General features: G+C 59.3%; 1 protein-coding gene across 2 annotated transcripts; it reads right to left on the bottom strand.

Annotated features, from left to right (window-relative positions):
- Nucleotides 1–10,167: 10,167 nt before the first annotated feature.
- TEDC1 (tubulin epsilon and delta complex 1) lies at nucleotides 10,168–18,916 on the bottom strand. 2 transcript variants are annotated; one of them, XM_063091871.1, is made up of 8 exons: nucleotides 18,770–18,916; nucleotides 18,604–18,682; nucleotides 18,027–18,229; nucleotides 17,570–17,725; nucleotides 16,280–16,378; nucleotides 12,907–12,993; nucleotides 12,275–12,454; nucleotides 10,168–10,708 (listed from the first exon to the last, which is right to left on the bottom strand). In XM_063091871.1, the coding sequence occupies exons 1-8, from the start codon at nucleotides 18,914–18,916 to the stop codon at nucleotides 10,379–10,381; spliced, it is 1,281 nt and encodes a 426-aa protein (XP_062947941.1). In that variant the 3' UTR covers nucleotides 10,168–10,378. The 2 variants fall into 2 exon arrangements, with proteins under 2 accessions (XP_062947941.1, XP_062947942.1); XM_063091872.1 differs by lacking the exon at nucleotides 16,280–16,378.
- Nucleotides 18,917–19,859: the final 943 nt, after the last annotated feature.

Raw genomic sequence — 19,859 nt, 5'->3', positions numbered from 1 at the left:
AAAGAGAGAGTAAGTGTTGAAAAGAGACACAAGAGAATACCTACCGTGTGATTAAAGTTCAAAACCAAGATGCCACTCAGCCGCAGTGCTCAGGGACGCACGCTTAGGTGGCAAACCGCGAGGAAGAGCGATAAATTGCGTTAAGCCAGGCGGAGGGGGGTTGTCTGGAGGACGAAGCGACTCTGGAGCGCTTCAGGGGTGCTGGCACTGTCCTACTTCCCGGCCTGGGTGGTGGTCACTTTGGGGTAATTCACTGAGTTCACTCTGGGTTAAGTAATTGAGCTCAGTGCTGCATATTTCTGCAGTTTTAAAACACAGAGATTCTTATGTTGGAATTGTTTAAAAGTCAATGATAAGCTGTATAAGAAAGACATGACGTTGTAAGAAAGACAGAGTAAGGTTGAAAAACACAGGACAGCAATTGAGGGCCCACAGCTAAGGTGGAGGTCTAGTGCCAGAGCGGCTGGCATGCCCTGCCCTAACGGGAAACAAAGCGGACTGGGGGGATGTTTGCAGGGCGCCTTGCATGCGGTACTTCCTTTACCCGGCAGACAGCCTCATGCCTAGTTGTCCAGCCCATGACCAGGGTCCCTCTCCTGGGAAACTGTTTATACTGGTAGATGCCCTCATGGCTCTTGTCTGACCCGTGTCCGGTCTATGCCTGCCTGACCATGCTCTGGTGCTGGGAGCCTGACCTTGTGGTCCCCCCGGGGGTCCAGGGGAAAACCCAGCCTGGGGAAGCCCCTGGTTCTTCTGCTGGAAGGTGCAAAGTCAATGCACCACCATGACACGAAACACATTCAAAGATCTCTACTTACAGACCCAGGGCAGGGAGGGCGCAGTGCGTCCGGGGTACAGGGCTCTGTGCCAGGTCACCCAAGACAGGAAGGGAGAGTCAGGCAGAGGGAGAAAGCGTGTGGAAATGAGCAGTTATCTGGCCACTGGCTCGAGCCATTTGGGTGTGGGGTTCTGCCCGCACGGCCTGGGCAGCAACCTCTGCTGCGTCATTCCCTGTACAGACAGACGAGCATAAGCAGGCGGACATGAGCCCGAGAGCAGCTCTAATGTCACATGAGCATATGACTAAATAGACTTTGAGGCAAAAAGTAGCATAAAGGACAAAGAACAAAACCTAACAATAAAACAAGATTTATCCATCATAAACATATAAATATCTAACAATTTAGCCCTAAAGTACAAGTGAAAATCAACAGAATTACCAGGAAAAGTGAATAAACGAACCATGATCTCGATTTTTCATATAAAATACCAACATTGGCTTTTAAAATGGAGAATTTGTTCTTGAGCATATAAGTATTAGACATTGAAATAATAATCAAAATCTCTCCTTCTAACAGCTCTCAGGTCTAGATGGTTCTATGAAACTTTCAAGGAACAGTTAATTCCTACCTTAACAAACTATTCCAGAAAATTGATCACAAAGGCAGCAACGAGGCCCATGTAATATTGATTCTAAAACCTAATAAGGGGAAAAAATTTTTTAAAGGAGAGAAGATGAAAGAAAGAAAATTACGGACTTATTTCGCTTTGAATTTAGATATGAGCGTCCTAAACAAAGTTTTGAGCGAACTCAAACCAGCTGGGTATGGACAAGTCAAACCGTCATGATCAGATGGGGTTCAGCCCCGCAGTGCCAGGAGCGGTCAACACGCAGAGACGTGTTCGTGGAATTGGTGTAATTCATTACAAGAAAGAATATCATATGATTATCTTAATTAATGAAGACAAAGCATGTGGATATTTGTGATTCTAAAAACAAAAAAAAAAACTCAGGAAAATAAGAGTAGGAGGAGATTTTCTGATTTGATAAAAAATTATGTAGTGAAAGCACCCAGCACATTACAGTTCATGGAGAAGCCCTGGCTGCCTGCCGTGCAGGGCTGAGAACACGGTGCCCACGCTCGCCACAGTCACTGGGAAGCAAGATGGCCAGGGTGAGATTCCAGTGACCACAGCATCTCTCCACACCAGAGACAAGCCATAAATCCTTTCATGTGACCCCCCTGCCGTTTCCTCTCCCCTGGCGAACTCTGGTGGCACACATGCTAATAAAAGCAGTGCGGGACTGGTGCCAAGGCGGTGCCAGCCAAGACCCCCACAGACGGGAGGCGGACGTGGATGAAGTGGCAGCTGGGATCACTGAGGGGAGGACGCGCCTGCCGACGGGCGGTACAGGGAACTGGCTCGCTGGACAGGAAAAAACTGGATTCCTCCATAACAACACCTGCGGAGGTGCACGCATGGCACGGAGACCTCAGTGTTAAAGACAAAATGTGGGAGGATGTGACCTAGGAGAGGGAAGCATGTCTTCAAAAAAATGGTGAAAGTAAAAATCAAGAGGCACACCTACACAAAAAAAGATAAATTTGTTTATAACAAAACCAACATTTTCTGGGGTACCACAGGCAAATTTTTAACCAGATGACAGAGTGTGAGATGATATTTATAATGTGTAAAAACCATCAAGGGACTTGTGAAGGTTAATCTAGGTGTCAACTTGGTTAGATGAAGGAATGCTGAGAAAGCTGGTAAAGCCATCTTTTCAGGGGTGTCCGTGAGGGTGTTTCCAGCAGAGATTAGTATGAGAGTCTGAGTGGACTGAGTGGGAAAGACCCACCCTCAGTGTGGGTGGGAACCATCCGATCTGCTGGGGGTCCGGAGAGAACAAAGGCAGAGGACAGAGGTGAAGCTCTCTCTCGATCCGCTGGAGCTGGGACACACTCTTCTCTCTTGTCCGTGGACATCAGAGCTCGAGACTCGTCAGCTTTTGGGTTCCAGGACTTACGCCAAGGACACCATCATCTTCCCTGGTTCTGAGGCCTTTGAACTTGGACTGAGCCACGCTACCGGCATCCAGTTTATAGACGGCCTATCGTGGGACTTTTCTTCACAATCGTATGAGCCAATTCCCCTAATAAATCCCTCTCATATAATTATAACATATCCTATTGATTCTGTCTCTCTGGAGATCCCTGACTAATACAGGATTCATATCCTGAATTTTCACAGAATTCCTGCAAGTCGATTTTTAAAAAGACAGCAATCCCAAAAGAAAAACATCAAAGGATATGACCAGGGAGTTCACAGAAGAGAAAACCCAAAAAACTAATCAAGCCAATGAAAAAATGTTTAAATTCAATAATCAGAAAAATGTAAATTAAATTGAGAGGCCATGTAACGCCTATTCAGTTGGCAAGTCTGTAAAAGCTAGGAAATGCAGCCGGAGGGTGGGCAGGGACCCCGAATGCAAGGGTTGGATGGAGCACTGGGTTGGAAGGGCCGCTCCGGAGCTGCACGTGGCATTCCTACCGGGTGGAGGACTGCGCACCCTCTGCTCCCGTTGCTCTGCTCCTGGGTGCACGCCCCAAGCCCTGCTGCCACGGGTCCAGCTGGGAACAGGGTCTTTGGTGGTGGAAGAGACTTGGAGGCAGCCTGGTGTCCACCTGTGAAACGGCAGGCAACTGGCTAGATGCCCTCGTTGGACATTTGGAATATTACATATCAGTTAGAAGAATGAACAGCTGTACACACAGCTTAGAGGATGCAGCTTTAAAACAATCCTAAGTGGAAAGACACAGAATAGGAAAATCCAAAGGTCTGCACTAGTTAGAGCTGCAGTTCCCAAACTGTGTGCTGAGGCACCCCAGGGTGCCACAGTAAGTTCTCAGGGGTGCTGCGATGTATTGTAAAGCCTTGAGGGAAACACAGGACTACACACATGTCAGATGCCTCGTGAACAATTCAAGAGAGCTGAGTTTCAACGCTGGGTTTCACTTTCCTTTCGGTGATGACTCTTTCCAGAGCTGGGTTTACAGCAGTAGCTGTGGTAAAAGGAGATACCGGGCAAAAGTCATCGAGGATCAGAACGTGCAGGTGATGGTGTCCAGTGTGATTAAGGTTTGAGACGTTGCACAGAGCCTAACAGACCCAGATGTCCTAATTACTAATTGTAGTTACTTACGAATTAAATTAAGGGTTTTTTTCAATTTATGTTGCTATTGCTGTTTTCCAGACTGCTACTCAGTTGTTAGGACATAAATACTTAGCTGTTCAGCCCTAATATACAGGACTGTTGGATATTTCTTTTGACCAAGGGGGGGCCATGAAAAAATTCTGGAGACAGCACGAGCAACGTGAGCTGAGGGAATCCAGCCGGGGTGAGTGCGGCGGTGCCGGCGGGGCCGTACCAAGCAGACCCACAGCGTCTGGAGGGAGCAGCTGCCGCGTCTAGTCCCTGCCCCCACTCTCATTCCAGGGTCATATGCAGAAAAGAGGAGCCACCTGCCCACACGGCCCCCAGTACCCAAAAGGATACAGGGGCAGGTGACTCAGTAGATGGCTCCAATCTGCAAAGGGGAAGCTGGGTGGTGGGGAGGCCATCCTCAGGTGAGACGCTGGCCACACATCCCGCTCCCTCGTCCACTGGGCCCCAGGCTCTGGGTGCACCTTCCAGAATGGGACAGGCTTGCCCACCCACCTTCCTCCGGTGAGTGCTGGGGCGCCACTGGACATGGGGCTGTCTAGTTTCCATGGCCTCTTCCTGCCGGTGCAATCCTGGGTCCCCGGCCCTCCGCAGCCAGGCTCAGGTCTCTTCAGTGACATGATTCTGTCAGATCTGTAGGGTCACCTGCTCAGCGCTGTGCCCCCGCAGGCCCAGCGCCCGCCCGTGCTAGTGGCTCTGCCTCCTGCGCTGGCTCGGAGGCAGCCACACCCTTGAGAGGGTGTTCACAGCAAGGCCGAGGTCCTTTGGTTACTGGATGTTAACAGGATGTTGCTGAGCTGCTTTCCCGCAGTGTAGGGTCCGGGGGTGGTAGGTTTCCCCACCCGCAAGGCCCCGATCCCCTCCTCTGCACCGCGCTCCGTTCCTGCTCTCCACCCGCCAGCACGTGCTCCAGTTCTCTCCTCTGGGCTAATACACAGCTGGATACCAACAGCCCTGCTCATGAGCGTCTGGGCCTTTTCCGCTCTTCCATAACTGCAGGCTTGGCAGTCACAGAATCTGCTTTCTGAGTCATCGCAGTGACAGTCTGGCTGGAGGTTGGCCTCTGTCAGACAGTGGCCACCTCTGCAGCCCAGCCACTCAGCCAGTGCCACGGGCTTTGGACCCCACTCACAGCAGCACCACCTGCCCCCAACACACACACTTTTGTAGTAGTGGAGGTCATGTTAGCTACTGTGACCTTGTATGAAGCACATTTTTATTTGCTGTATTTCTGACATCTTGGAGCTTTATGGCAGCCCCTCCCAGGGGTAACCAATTCCTAGCAGGTGAGACTCAAGCGTGCCTTCCATACGCAACCAGCCAGTACAGAGCCTGCCCTGGCCACCTCCTCCACAGGCTCTCACACTGGGCCACTGTCCCCTGCCCTGATCACCCCCAGGCCACCCTGCTTGCCTGACGCACCCTCCCCTTCTTGCAGGGACCACAGTGAAGGCTTCTGCCCACCTGTGCCCTGCGTGGCCCCACGTGGCATGCCCAGCCCCCTCCCCTTGATATCTGAGAGTGAAACAAGCATCTTCCTTCATGGCCGTCACTCCTGTTTGTACCATCCTGATTGGAACAAGTCCCGGGCGCACTTCAAAACAAGCATGCAGACCCAGACCTCAGGGCTGCACCCAGAGCTCATGCAGCCGACTTCTCTGTCGCTGTTTGTGGCTGACTCCCTGCCAGAGCCAAGTGCACCTCCTTCCCCCTCCTCCATTCCTCCCGTTCACCCCCACTCTGTTCTCCCTGCCCAATTCCACAGCCAGTCCTCAGTCATTGCCCTTGTCCTGCTGGCAGCACACCACACGGCTGATGAATTCCTCCCGGAAAAGTCTCTTCACTTGGCCACCAAGACCCCCTCCTTGATCCCACCCCTCTCTGCCAGCCACCCCCCAGACCCCGCGGCTCCACCCGTCTTCCCGGCCACATGTGAGGGGGGCCCTGGCCTCACCAGTTCCGGGTGGTCCCTTCCATGCCCCTGGGCTCCCACATTCCCAGCCCCACATTCCAGATCCACACAGCCCACTGCCCGCCTGATTCAGGTGCGAGTTAACTGAGCTGCTGGCACCCACCCTCAGCCCACCCAGCTCTCAGGCCATCAATCAACCGTGGGCCCATCCACAGTGGCTCATCTCCTCACACCTCCACCACGAGAGTGCAGACCCTGCGCCCCTCATCAGCCAGAATCCTCCTGCCCTGTCCTGCCCTCTGCCCACCCTGCAGCTCACCACCCCCAGGCCAGCGCCCACGCCCTCTGCCTGGGCCACCCTCCCGGACACTGTGACCCTCCCTCACTTCCTTCGGGCCAGGTGGGCTTCCTCTGATCCCAACCTTGTCCGCCACTTCCCGACTCGTGCCTCCTGCCCCGTTATGTGTCTGCCTACGGTGTCTGCTCTTCCCTCCCCGACATGGGCTATGGGGCCCTTCCTCTGACAGAGAAGTCAAAAGTGCAGCAGGGGGAGCACGGCCCTAGCACCCAAGGCCCTGGGGCAGGAACAGTCCTCATCTAGCCAGCTTCCACCAGCCTGCAGGGGGACAAAGTCGACCCAGGGTTGACACACACATGCAGGGTCAGCTGGCTAGAGGCTGAGGACAGGTGTGGACTCCACAGCCACACTCAAGAATGTGGGATGGACAGGGGCTGTGGGCTCAAGGGAAAGGCACTAGTCATCAAGGTCCCCGTGAGTAAAACAGGAGCCACCCATACCCAACCAACCAAATGCCTGTCCTGAATGCCACTAATACTCCTCTCCAGCCAGAGTTGGACTTCAGGTGGACACCAGGGACAAGCCCTCAGGCGTCTATGTGGGGATGTGGCTGCAGAGACCCTGGAGGGCCATGTACCTCACCTGGCGGCTTCCAACCAGCCTCAGCCCTCATGCCAAGGTCGACCAGCGCCACGTGGAGGAGACCCTGCACTGACAGGGAGGGAAGCCCGAAGGACCAAGAAGCTGGAACTGGACAATTGTCAGTGCACAAAACAGCACAGGAATATATAGGTGATACTGCATTTGGATCTTACTCTCAGTTTTCTTTTTAATGCAGCACTTGATACACCCAAAGAATAGATTAACGTAAGTTATGAATCATAATAAAACAAATGTCCACAAGGCCACCTGCAGCAGGAAACTTTTGGACACCTGTGTGTCTCCCGACAGCCCTCCCCACCCTGGGCACACATGGAGGTAACTGCACAAATGCGAGTCCCTTCCCTGCCCAATTTATGGCCCAGTTTTGCTTTTTTTAAACGGCCTCATTGTATGTTATCTTCTGCAACATGTTTCTTTCTTTCCTGAAGATGCACAGGGGGCCGGCCAGCTTGCTGTGGCACTCTCACTGCGACCGTCAGCAGACACGTCCATCTTGCTTTGACTGGACAACATGGCTATTTCAACTCCTGCTGTTCCAAACACCGCTGCCATGCAGACATGCCCACGCTGCCTGGTGCACCTCAGCACGACCCCTGAGCGTAGGCCCAGGAGCGCCCCACTTTGCAGGAGAGGCCCAAGTGCCTTCCACAGTGGCTGTTCAGTCCACACGCCACTGCCGCGGAGTCCCTCACCCACCCGCGGACACCCAGTCCCAGCGGGTTTAACAGGTATCTCATGTGCTCTTAATTTGCATTTCCTGGTTACAAAGGTGACCATTTTGACCTGTGTATGGGACTTTCCTGTCTGCTCCTCTCTGCAGCACCTGCCTTTCTGTTTTGCTCATTTATCTGTGTCCTTTGTAATGACTGATAGTTCTGTATATTTTCTTGATACCAATTCATTATCATTTACAATTATTGCAGGTAAATAAAGACATTCTGGCTTCTTTTAATTTTCTTCATGGTGTCTTTCAATAAACATAAATTTCCAATTTTGATGGAGTCGAATTTATCAAGCTTTCCTTTATAATCAGCACCCTCTGGGCTCAAACAGCTACCCCTAACTGGAGCCTGGACTCCTCTGCTCCTTCCCATGAGGACGCGGTTGCCTTTGCATCTTCCTGGGGAGCTGTGGGACCACTACCCTGTACTCATGTGGACACCTGCTCACCCAGGATGCAGGGCCCCGCTGCCCTGGCCAGGCGCCCAGTGCACACGTGGCTTCCAGTCTGCTCTGTGGGTCTCGGGGTTGTGGGCTGGGTCTCGGCCCTGGTGTTGGCCCATGAACCCGTTGTGTCCCCTGCAGAAGGGGATTAAGGTTGCTGCTGACCCTGTGACAGGATGGTGGTGCGATCACATGTGCTCCTAGAAGTCAAGAGGGAGGCAGGAGCACATCTGATGGAGGGCTGCCTGGAAGCGGACCCTTCCCCAGGGAAGGAGAGCAGGACAGTCTGCCCACCCACCCCTGATCTTATCCCTGTGAGACTCGGGCCTCAGACCCTGGACTTCTAGGAGGGTGAGGTCACAAAGGTGTGCCACTTCAAGCCCCTGCACGTGGGGCCACTGAGCACTGAATGCCAGTCGCCCCATCTCTCTGCATTATGACAGCTTCAGGGAAGTCTGGTCCCCTGGGCAAGCCCTCCACATGTGACCTTCACATGGGCCTCAGCTTCTCCCAGGGCCCTACTCTACTATCAGTGTCTCAAGCCCCACGAACACATGTGCACACATGCACGCATGCACACACATGCACGCATGCACACACACTCTTGGGATTTTGATTGGGATTGCATTGAATCTACAAACTGAAAAGTGACAACTCCATGATATTTGAGTCTGCACTTCGATTTCTATAAGTCAAGGTCCCAAGGGCCCATGGACCCTTGGATCCTGGATCAGTGGCAGTTCAGAGAAAGCAGGGAGCTTCAGCGGGCTTCTGTCCAGCACATGATGAGTCCTATCTGCTGTCAAGGGGCTGGCCGAGGGCACAGCAGGGAGGCCAGCTGCAGAAGCCCAGTGGTGACTTCAGATTTTCAGAGGCTGCAAGCCAGGAGGGTCAATGTCCCAAGTGTCCTGGACCAGAGCTGGAACCAGCAGGCAGAGGCAGCAAGAGCCCTTAACAGGAGCTGGGGTGGGGGGTGCAGGAGGGCTCCAGGCCAGGGAATGTTGGCACAGGCCCAGGGATCCACAGCGTTCCCTGGTGACTCTCCGGGATCCAGCCCCACGAGGGGTCAGGGGTGTGCTCCTGAAAGGGAGGACCCACTGGCCACTGCCTCCTCCAGCTGGGCCCCTGCAGCCCAAGTGCCATAAACACCATGGCCAGCAGAGACGGCACAGGTGTGTCCACCCTGGGACAGAGGAGGCCTGCACTGGCCATGACCAGCTGATGGCCCCAGGTATGAGCTGTCACTCCAGCACACACTTCCAGGAAGGCAGGAAAAGCCCCACTGAGAGAACATTCCACCAGAGGGGCTGGAAGTGGCCTTGGTCCTCAGCTGGCAGGAAGCTGGAAGCCCCCCACCAGGCCCCTTCACCTGCCCAGCATTGGGTCAGGGTTCGACAACTCCCTGGGAAAGAGGGGAGGCCAGCAGAGGAGGCAGGACTGGAGACCAAGGCCCGCCTGTGCCGGCTGGTGGGGGTGAGGACTAGTGAGGTGAGGCCTCCAGGATGGGAGAGGGGCCATTCCACAGGCTGGGGTCACATCCCATGGACACAGACGGCTCTTTGTCAGGGCTGAGCTGAGCTCCCCGAGCAGCACCAGAACAAAGCTCCTTCTGTCCACACTGTGGCCTCCCCCTCACACCCGGGCACCACCCCCAGGAAACGAGCAGAGTCCCCCAGGGCTCCCATCCAGCAAATCCCCCCCACACACGCCCACACACACCCACCAGGCATGTCCATGGCCCAGGACAGGAGTCAGAGGTTGTGCTCACAGCCTGCAGTTAGTGCATGCAGCGGAACCCAGGACTACAGGGCACAGGGGGTCATTGGGACAATTCCACTCAGGGGAGTCCTGGACTTCCACAGCCACCACTCCCCCAGGGCTTCTGACCCTCACCATGTGCTGTCAGCCAGCCCTGCACCGTGCCCAGCCTCAGCCACCACCACACAGGCTCTCCCTCCCCTGGGCCTGAGCTCTACTCCTCCCCCTCCCATCCCCTGACAGGCAAACCTGAAAGGGTAGCAGGAGGGCAGGCCTCTGGTCCCTACAGGGAGGCCTCCACAGTTTATTTCTGAGTCCCCTGCAGACCCTGAATGCACACAACCACCAGATGAGGCCTGTTATGACCTCCTCAGGGGGACCAGCCTGATGTTTCCCCTAGAGTGCTGGCCAAGGGCTGGGCTCTGGCCAAAGTCAGGACAGCCCCAGTCCCGGAGTGAATGTCTGGCTGGAGCTCTGCACCTGCATTGTCCTGCAGCCACCCATCCTGGAATCTACTCCTCTGACACTCAGCCAGGCGGGCCAGGGCAGGTCCCACACAGGGAGGGCATGGCTGTGGCTCTCAGCGTCCAGGTGGTGGGATCCAGATGAGGCCAGGCAGGGCTCCCGCCAGCCTGGCCAGCTCCTGCCGACACTGTCCCTGTAGTTGGCACAGCACTGCCTCCAGACAGGCCTCCTGGCTCTTCAGCGTCCCAATCACCTCAGATGCCCACAGGCCCCAGCCTCCTGTTGCCCCCTCCTCACTTCTCACCAGCCGGTGGGGCCCATGGGGCTGCGCTGGGCCCCTGTGTTGCTCCCAGGACCGCTGCAGGGCTGCAAGCTCCTGTTCCACAGCCTCCTTCAAAGCCTGCCGCATAGCAGTCCACTCCAGCCCCCAGCCCTGGCCTCCAACCTGTATGGGAGAAGACATAGGGACTTGTGAGCCAAAGGGCAGCTCTGTCTCCCCAGGACGCTGGCCTCAGGCCCCCCTCAGGACTCCAGAAGCCAGCTCCCAACAGCCCTGCAGCACCCACTGCCTCCCAAAGGGCTGTTCAGATCTCGCCTCATCCAAAGAAAAGTGGGCCAAGCCCAGGCCAGCTCCAACGGCCCCCACCTGTCCCAGCCCTGCTTAACCCTCACTGAGCACCTGTAAGCCAGGGGCAGTGGAGCCACAGGGACAGGGGTGGGTAGCCTGGCTGCCCCCAAAGCCCTGCAGGAGCAGGGTCACCAGCCTCTATCCCCCAGGTCCCCTCTCTCAGGACCACCCAGCTACAGGCCCAACTCACTTGCCGGGCAGGGGGAGTGGGCTTAGCAGCTCTCAGCAGGCTAAGTCTCTCAAAGTCCCTCCAGAGCTCAGAGAGAAGACCCTCAGGGACACCCCTCCAAGCCCACCCTCCCACCTCCCACCACCCACCTCCCTCTGCTAAATCAGCTTTCCACCTTCCCACTGCCCCCCAGGAGCAGGCAGCGTGGGGTGGGGCTGACCCAGGGACGCCTGGCTGGGGGACTCCCACTGCTGCTGCCTCTGGCCCTCAGAGCAGTCCCATCCCAAAACCGTGGGCAACTGGCCTGGTGGGGTGGGTGGCCACACTGAGGAGCTTGAGGAGGCTACATCCCCTCCTTCCCTGAACCCCTGGGGCTCTGCTGAATCGCCCTGCTCTTAGAGTTCTCAAAAAGGAACAGGGCCCTGAGCTGGGACAAGCACTGCTCGGTTCCCACAAGAGGATCGCCGGCACACTTCAGGGGAGCTTCAGCTGTCGCGGGAGGGGCGGGGGTGGGGGGTGCTCCAGCCCGGCCTGGCGGGGGAGACCCAGCCACAGGCAGCCTGCAGCAGCAGGACAGCAGGTGGAGGCAGGCGGACGCCCACTGGGGCAGCGGCAGTGCCTGGGGTTGCAGGCACAAAGGAAACGCCCTTGCTCTTTAGAGCGCCTACTGAAAATTTTAAGGGAACACGCTTTAGAAAAGGGAAGCAGATGCGGCGAATGTGGCCCAGTGTTCACAGCCACGAACCTGCTCCTGGGGGGAGGACAAGCCAGGTGTCTGGGGGAGGGGTGACCCACGCGTCCGCCAGCAGGTCAAACAGGTCTCGGGCAAGCGCATGGAGAAACGACCGCGACGTGTGAGTAGACGCGCGGCCCGTGGCCCGGCACAGAGCCGGCGCGGTGGGGACTGGCGCCACCACAGCGCTCAGACTTCCTCTCTTCATGCAAGAATCCCCTGCAGAACGGGCCGACCGCCGACAGGGTGGTCTGGGAGCGGTGGGAGCGGCGGGGACCCTTCACTGTGCACCTCCCACCGCACTAGAATCTGGCGCGTGGGGGTGTATCACCTACCAAAGCTAATCAGATTATCGGCCAGCCTCACACCTAATCAGACTAAGCCGTGTAATTCAACTAGAGCCCTCCAGCCAGCCCTCCCCGAGCAAGGGGCGGGGCCGAGGCTGGGGAGAGTGGGCACAGCGGGGCACGGGGGCACTCACCCTGGCCTCCCAGGCTGCCCGCCGGGTCTCCACCGCCAGCCTCAGCTCCTCCTGCAGGGCCTGCAGCTCCCGCGCCACCAGCTCCAACTCATCCACCCAGTACTCAGGGATTCTGGGCAGGAACGTAGGCTGTGAGGCCGCAGCAGGGGCCTCTGGGGGGCAAGCATCCAGAACTGTGTCCTGCAGAGAGAGACCAAGGAGAGGGCGTGCACCAAGCACAGGCTTCCCAGCCAGTGGGGACAGAGGGCACAGAAGCCCAGGGCACAGTAGTGGCCCACCGAGGCCCCACCAAGGGCTGGACAGCTACCATCACCCCAGAAGGCACAGTGCTCAGGGAGGCACAAAGACCAGACTTCTGGAAGGCTGCAGACTCCTGACAAGTATAGGCCAGAGGCAAGGGCTGGCAGCATTGGGCCTCCCCACAAGAAAAGCAGACATTCTAGAAAGAGCCCCAGACTCAGAGCCACCAGGCCTGGGTGCAAGTCCAGCTTCACTCTCAGAGGTGAGTGGCCTCCCTAGAGCCTCCTCTTCCTCTTTGGGAAATGGGAAGACCCTCCCCACCCCCACCACCACAGGGCTGCTGCAGTCAAGGCCAGGAAGAGGGGAGACAGGAGCGCGCAGGGCCTGCTTACCATCCACTGCCAGAAGACCAGCTCGCAGCGCCGCCACGCCAGAGCGGCCTCCAGGCGCGCATTCTCACACTCCAGCATCCGCAGCAGCTGGAAAGCAAACCACAGCTGGCTCAGGACCTCCTGCAGGACCCATGAATGGACAGCAGACCCCCAGCGCCAAGACCCTGCCACCCCACCCACCGCACACCCTGCCACTAGAGCCCTCCCTCCTTCTGTGCCACAGCAATCAGCAGGACACCCTGGTGGTGACTCGGCGGCCCACCCACCGGCTAAAACGGCTCCCTTCGAGCTTCAGCACCCTTTCTACAGGGCAAGTAGCCCCTACCCTGACACACAACCAGGCACTACCGGCCTGGCTGGAGCTGGCCCTCCCCTTCTGGGAAATGCCCATGGTCCCCCATGCCAACCCCAAATGCAAATCCCACAGGGCCTGGGGCTGAGTCCAGGTGCCCCTTGACGCAAGACCTCTGCCCCACATCCCTGACTGACTTGGGGTTTCACCTAGGGGGCTGCGGGCAGATGGGGAGGCCCGGGACTGGGGAACCTTCCGGGCTCTGGGTAACCAAGGACCCCAATGGCAGGGAGGAGTCTGCACAGAGGCCCAGGTGGGAGGATGGAGGATGGGCTGGGGCACTAGGTGGAGATCATAGAGCTGAGCCAGGTCAGAAGACCCCACCCCCAGCCTCCCCATCCCAACAGCCAGGCGCCTGCTGGCCCTGCACAAATGCACATGCTGTGGAGCACAGCCAGGAGATGCCTGTGCATGCAATGTGCCCAGAGGTTCATAGGCAGTGTGGCCACGCGCTCCAGCACCACCGCCCCTAGCCCTGCTTCAAGAAGCTGGAGCCAAGAGCCACCACCCAGCCCCCAGTCCTCTGGTTCACCAGATCCCCCCTCCCCCCCCAGTGGCTGCAGACCCAGTTCCTTCTAGAAGACAGACTGCTGGGTGATCTGGGAACCAAGGGTGCCCCCCAAACACATTCACCTCCACCCTGTGCATGTCTAAGGCCAGGACAAACAGCCAGACCGCAGTGGCTGCTCTGCCGACCCACACTCCACAGAAAGTAAGTTCAATCAGGCAGAGGGGGACACCCCTGCTGGGGACAGCACATGCCAGGCCCTCCACACCCACATCCCCCACAACCCGTGGCTCCACAGGAACCCAGAGTGCAGGCCAGGCAGGCAGAGGTGGTGGATGTATATGGACTTGAACGAGAGACCAAGGGCCCTGCCAATCCGGGCCGGAGCAGAGTCAGGCAGACCTGCAGTCAGATCCACCTACAGCCACACCCACCACCCAGCTGGCCATGAGAAGAGCAGAGGCCCTATCTCACACATCCCCCACACCTAACAGAACGGCAGGTAATGCTGTTTCCAAGAACAGTCTCACAGGATACCCTGACACCCCATAGCCTGGAGAGGGGGGGTGGTCAGGAACAACAGAAGAAAAGCAAACAAGCCCCCTTCCCCTCCTCTCCTTCCCCTCACCAATTCTGCAGTCTCTTCAGGCAGCATCTCTCTTCCCCTGTCCCCACACTGCCCTAGGACTAGGGCAGGGACCAGGGCACAGGGGGATGCAAACGGAAGGCTACAGGCCCCACCAGCAAACGAGGGGCTTCCCAGTCACCCAGCAGTATGCAAGGCTGCCCACACACTAGCTATAGATCATTCCAGGTCCCAGGAGTGCAGGCACTTTGGGTAAGCAGGTCCAGCTCCCCCTCCAGAAACCTTGGAGGAAAGCTGACCCGTGGCCCCAGGCCATCTGGCCACAGCTGTCCAGAATCCTGCAGCACAAACACAATAGCCTTCAGGAGAAGAGGGAGCTTCACCCCGCCAGGCCCCCATCCCACCACAGAGGGTGGCCTCACAGAGGGGTCCCAAGCAGGACCAAGCTGGGGCCAGGGCAGCTTCTAGCCCCATGGGCTAGAGGCCTATGCCTCGCTGAGTCACCTCTAAAAGAAGAACAGAGCCAAGAGCACGTCAGGACACCCAAGTGCTGCCTCAGTACCTCCAAGGCCAAGTGCAGGCCCTACCTAGCTGGGCCCAGCCAGGCTTCGGCCAGGGACGTAGGCCCAGCTGGCACCCGGGGCCAGACAGTCACCCTCAGTCCACAAGGGTGCATGCACCAGGCTCCAGAGCTGGAATCTGCCTCCAGCAGATGACAGATATTGTGGGGGCCAGGAGCTGGGCCATCTGCCTCTGACCCCTGAGTCCCCCTGCTCCCATCTGTCCAGGTTGCAGGATGAGCCTGCCCCTCAAACAAGATGAAGGGGCCAAGTCTCGGGGACTGGGGAGGGAAAAGGCAGAAAAAGGGGACTGGGCCTGGAAGGAGGGGTCACACCAGCCCTGAGCCCCAGCCCTCTTGTCCAACATGCAGGCCCTACTACTCGGAATGGTCCAGAGCCAGGCCCACAGGTGACAGCCAGCCCTGTGCCTGTCCTGGGACTCCCCCCTCTGCCACGCCCAGGCAAAGCCAGCCAATAGAAAGGAACCAATAATGATAGGTGGGCAGGCCCTCAAAAAGAAGGATAGGGATGGGAAGTCAGCAGAGATGAGGGGAGGGGACAGCAGGGATGGAGGAACTGGACATTCCTGGGAAAGAAGCCTGGGGACCGGCCAACCCTGATGCACTTCCGGTCAGTGCCCTAGCAGTCCCGGACAAACAGAGGAGGACATCAGCTGGCCGAGGTCACATGGCCATCAGGGGCTCAGAACCCAGCTTTTCTCCAGGGCTGTGCTATCTGGGGCCCAGGATCTGCCCAGGACCCTGATGCCTGGGGCAGCCCTGCCTGCAAGCATTGAGCCCCCCAAGTACCCCCAGCTCAGCAAGCAGAACGAAGGCCCGCCAAATCTTGGCAGACCCATCCAAACAGGCCCCATGTGAGCCTGGCCCCAGGCTCTGAAGGGCGCTGTCCCCTCCCATGGTCAGCCCTGTACCTAGCTGGTCGCCCAGTGTGAACTGTGTGCTGGGTCAGCCTCTCCCCACCCCCAGGTACCTCTCACACACCAGATGACACTTGTATGGGCTTGAGGCACCTCAGCTCAGACCTAAGATCAGTGTTCCTTAATTCCAGCCATCTCCCACTTAGCCAGATGCTAACCTGGCCCACCTATGTCCCCTGAATCCTGGCCATGCCCAGCCACAGAGGACATGCACACACAGCCCCTGGTCTGGATTCCCGGAAAGGTGGATGGTCCATGGGGCTGGAGAGGCCCGGAGGACAGACCTGTCACCCACCCCAGCAATGATGGTGAGCTTGGCAAACACCAAGAGACACCCATAGCTCAAAGCCCAACAACTGCCCCAGGTCCTCCTCAACAGGTACCTCCTCACCATCTGCAGAACTCACCACAGCCCCTTGCCAGCCCTTACCTGCTGGCCACCCTCTGGGTCCCTGAGCATCTCAGTTTCAGCAACAGACAGATGGCCAAAGCTCCGGTCACTGTGGCAGCCTCGGGTGTACACGTGGATCTGAAACAGGCATGCAAATCCCAGGCTGAGGGGGTGGGTACCTCCCCACAGCACTGGGCCTCCACTGGTTGGTCCAGTGAGGCTGGCCTTCGGAGCCCACAGTGCAGGTGAGGAAACGGGACTCAGAGAGGGCCACAGCTGGGCAGGGCAGGCTCAAGACTGCTGTCAGCACCACTAGGGGTCTGGCCCAGTGCCCAGGGCCCACTAGGGGGCCCCCTGCAGAGGTAGGGGTACCAGGCAATCTCAGGAGGGAAGGTGGGGGTGGAATAGGGCACCCTGCTTCCCCCCTTGGCTTGTCAAGTGCCAGGCTCTGGAAGGTTCAGACCTCCCTTGCAGGCATGAGTAGGGGGAAGAACAGCCTCTGAACTGGCACAGCGGTCCAGTGAGGCCAATGGTGGGGACAGAGAGCGACTGCCAAGGCGGGCAGGGAGGGACAGAGGTTTAACAGGTGAGCATGTCCCGAGCAGGTAAGGTGGCTGGAGCCAAGGCCAGACAAGAGGGAGTGAGTGGTCCCAGGAAAGGCAGACTGAGCAACAGACCCTCTGCCCAGGGCAGGGCTGCGGGGGTGGGGGGGTGTCTCAGCACCAAGGAGCCCTGCCTGTGGCCACCATCCGGCCTCCCATCAGCCCTGACTTCACACCGGGCATACCCCTGGCCACCTGTGTCCCTGCAGCTGACCCCTACTGGCCTTCAGAAGCCCCTGCGGGAGCTGCCCACCACCCCCAAATCAGCCCACACCAGGATGTGGTGGGTGGGTGCCTTCCTCCCTCTCAAGTGTCCAGGAGTCAGTGGCTCCCCCATGGCATGGAGCCCATTCCAGTGCTTAGTGACTACTGGGGACAAGAAGCCAACACTGTGGGCTCTCTGATGCCCAGTTTCTGCCCTTCCAGTGGGGCTGAGAACCTGTCCACCCACTGGCCCCTGCCCCAACACTGCCCAGCTCCGTCCTGCCCTGGGCCCCCCACCTGGACCACCTGGAGCCACCCCAGGGCAGTACCCAACCCCCACCAGCCCCAGCCAGGCCTGGGAAGGCCCACACCCAGCCAAAAGCCTGGGCCCCAGCCCAAGATGAGCCTAGCAAGACGGGCTAAAAGCAGGCAGACAGAGCGGGCTGTGTGGGGCTGCAGGGAGCTAGGGTGGCGGGTAGCCAGGATAACTGGCCCCTGGTGGAAAGCCATGTGCCTGCTCTACCTTGCTCAGGAGAGAGCACTGCTCTTGCTGACTGCAGAGCAGGTGTCGCCACCGGAACCGTAGCTGTCCCATCAGCCACTGCACTCGGCGGATGTCCACAGGGCCTTCTGCTTCCACATGGGGCGCCGATGGGCCAGAGCTGGCCAGGACCTTACACTGGAAAGGGGCAAGGGTCAGGCCCTGCTCCCACACCCCACCCTGCCCCGAAGGAGGGGCCCGGGCAAGGAGGGCAGTGGAGGCAAGAATAAAGGTGCTCCCAGCATAGGACCAGTCTCGGCATCCTCAGCGGGGCAGCCGGAGAGCCCGGCACAAAGCTGTCCTGAGGATCAAAGCGGAAGACACGGGGCAGGTGGGGGGACCCAGGTTGCCGTTGCTCTGGCCACAGAACTTGAGCCCATGGAGAGACTCCAGGGCTTCCGGCGAGGGCGGGGCCGGCTCTCCCTCTGCCCACACCCACCTCGCACACTGGCATCTCGTCGCCCAGCTGCACGCGGGTCTGGGCCAACAGCCGCTCGAGAAGGGGTCCTCGGGCCAGAAGCCAAGACACAGCCAGCAGCAGCTCCCGGCTGCCCTGGGAGCCGTCCTCGGGGATCTGCGCCAGCGCAGTTCTCGGGTAGCCCTGGGCGCGCAGCGCTGACTTCACCAAGCGGGCTTGGGCCTCTGGGGTAGGAGACCACCAGCTCAGGGGGTCGCCGCCTGGAGGTTACACCACCTGGACCCCTCCATAGACCGCCCCGGACGAACCCCAAGCAGAGACCCGCCTCAGAGGGGACAATCAGAGGGCGGGGCCTCGAATTAGGCCAGGGGCTAACCGGGGTCGAGGCTTACGGGGCTGGCCGGGGCCAGCGCTACCGACCCGGTAGGCGGGGCAGAGCTTGCAGGGGCGGGGCTTACCCTGAGTGGGCGGGGTTTGCCCTGGAGGGCGGGGCATGCCGGAACAGAACGTCACGGGAGTGGGCGGGGCCAGTGTCACCACCCCCGGTGGGCGGAGCAGAGCATACTGGGGCGGGGCTTGACCTGGGGTCGGGGCTTACCCGGGGAGGGCGAGGCCGAGGCTCCGTCCGCCGGGAGCGGGTATAGCACACGGAAGAGAAGCCGCCAGAGCGCGGGGGCCTGCGGGAAATAAAAAGGGGGCTGTCAGCGGAGCCGGCCCGCCCCCTTGCGTCCGCCGGGGCCCCCGCCCGGCCCCGCGGTCCACACCGCCTCCGGACGATCGAACTTGGCGCGGCGGAAGATCTCGGGACTGGGCCCGGCGGGCAGCGACCGACTCAGCGCGGCGATGGCTTCAGGCAGGGCCCCCGCTCCGGCCCCGGCCGTCCGGTCCACCCGGCGCCGCCGCCTCCCCATGCCCCCAGCACTAGCCTTCCTCGGATCGCCCGCCACTGCCGGCCGCGCCCAGCGACCAGTCACCGCGCGGGCTGCGTCCCCGTGTCCAATCACCGCGCCCGCTGGGACCCGCTTCGCGGCTCCAGCCCAATGAGTGGCGCCCCTGGCGTTTGAGTGCGGTCTGTTCCGTCCCGTGAGGAGGCACTTCCGTGTTCTGGGCGGTGCCCTCGGTGTTGACAGATCCGCGGAGTCCGCCCTCGCCGGTCCAATCACCGCGACACCCGACCTAGACCTCACCAATCAGGGCCTCACGCCACTGGCAACCTAGCAACTGCGGGGAGGGCTCCGCAGACGCGGGGTCGCTGAGTGCGCACGCGTCCGACAGCGCCCCCTGGGGCCCCGGAGGGCCGCGGCCGCACAGACCCGGGCAGGCCACTCTCGGCCCCGACGGCGATGGGCAGCCCCGGCACCCAGGTGAGGGCCGCCCCCGCCGCGCCCCCGACAGCTCAGCACTGCAGATGTGAGCGGGGGCTCCCGGAAAAGTGAGCCGTCCGAAGCCCCGTCCCGAGTCCCCCCCTGCAGAGCCCAGCCGCTCCGTCCGTCCCGGCCGTAGCCTCTGCCCCCCGCCACCCCGCCAAGCAGCCCGGCCGTTTCTTCCGGAGTTAGACCTCAGCTGTTGGCCGTGCACGCAGCGCTGCGAGGGGCGTTCGCACGAAGGCCGGGACACGGCGGCTCCCCGCGCTTTAGTGCCATCAGCCACAGGGAGCGGTCCGCGAGGCCGCCTCTGGGCCGTGCCGGGCGCGGGGACCGTGATGCAAGGTCCTGTTCGTATGCAATGTCCAGACCAAGCGCACGCACAGACGGAGCAGGGCGCTGGTCGCCCGGACAGGGGCGGGAGCGGCCGCAGACGGGCGCGCGGAGGGCGTCTAGAACTGCATTGTGCGCACGGTTGACAGCTGTGTGT

The sequence above is a fragment of the Cynocephalus volans genome, chromosome 3 (assembly GCF_027409185.1).
Source record: "Cynocephalus volans isolate mCynVol1 chromosome 3, mCynVol1.pri, whole genome shotgun sequence".
NCBI lineage: Eukaryota > Metazoa > Chordata > Mammalia > Dermoptera > Cynocephalidae > Cynocephalus > Cynocephalus volans.
This window is presented reverse-complemented; position numbering and strand designations above follow the sequence as displayed.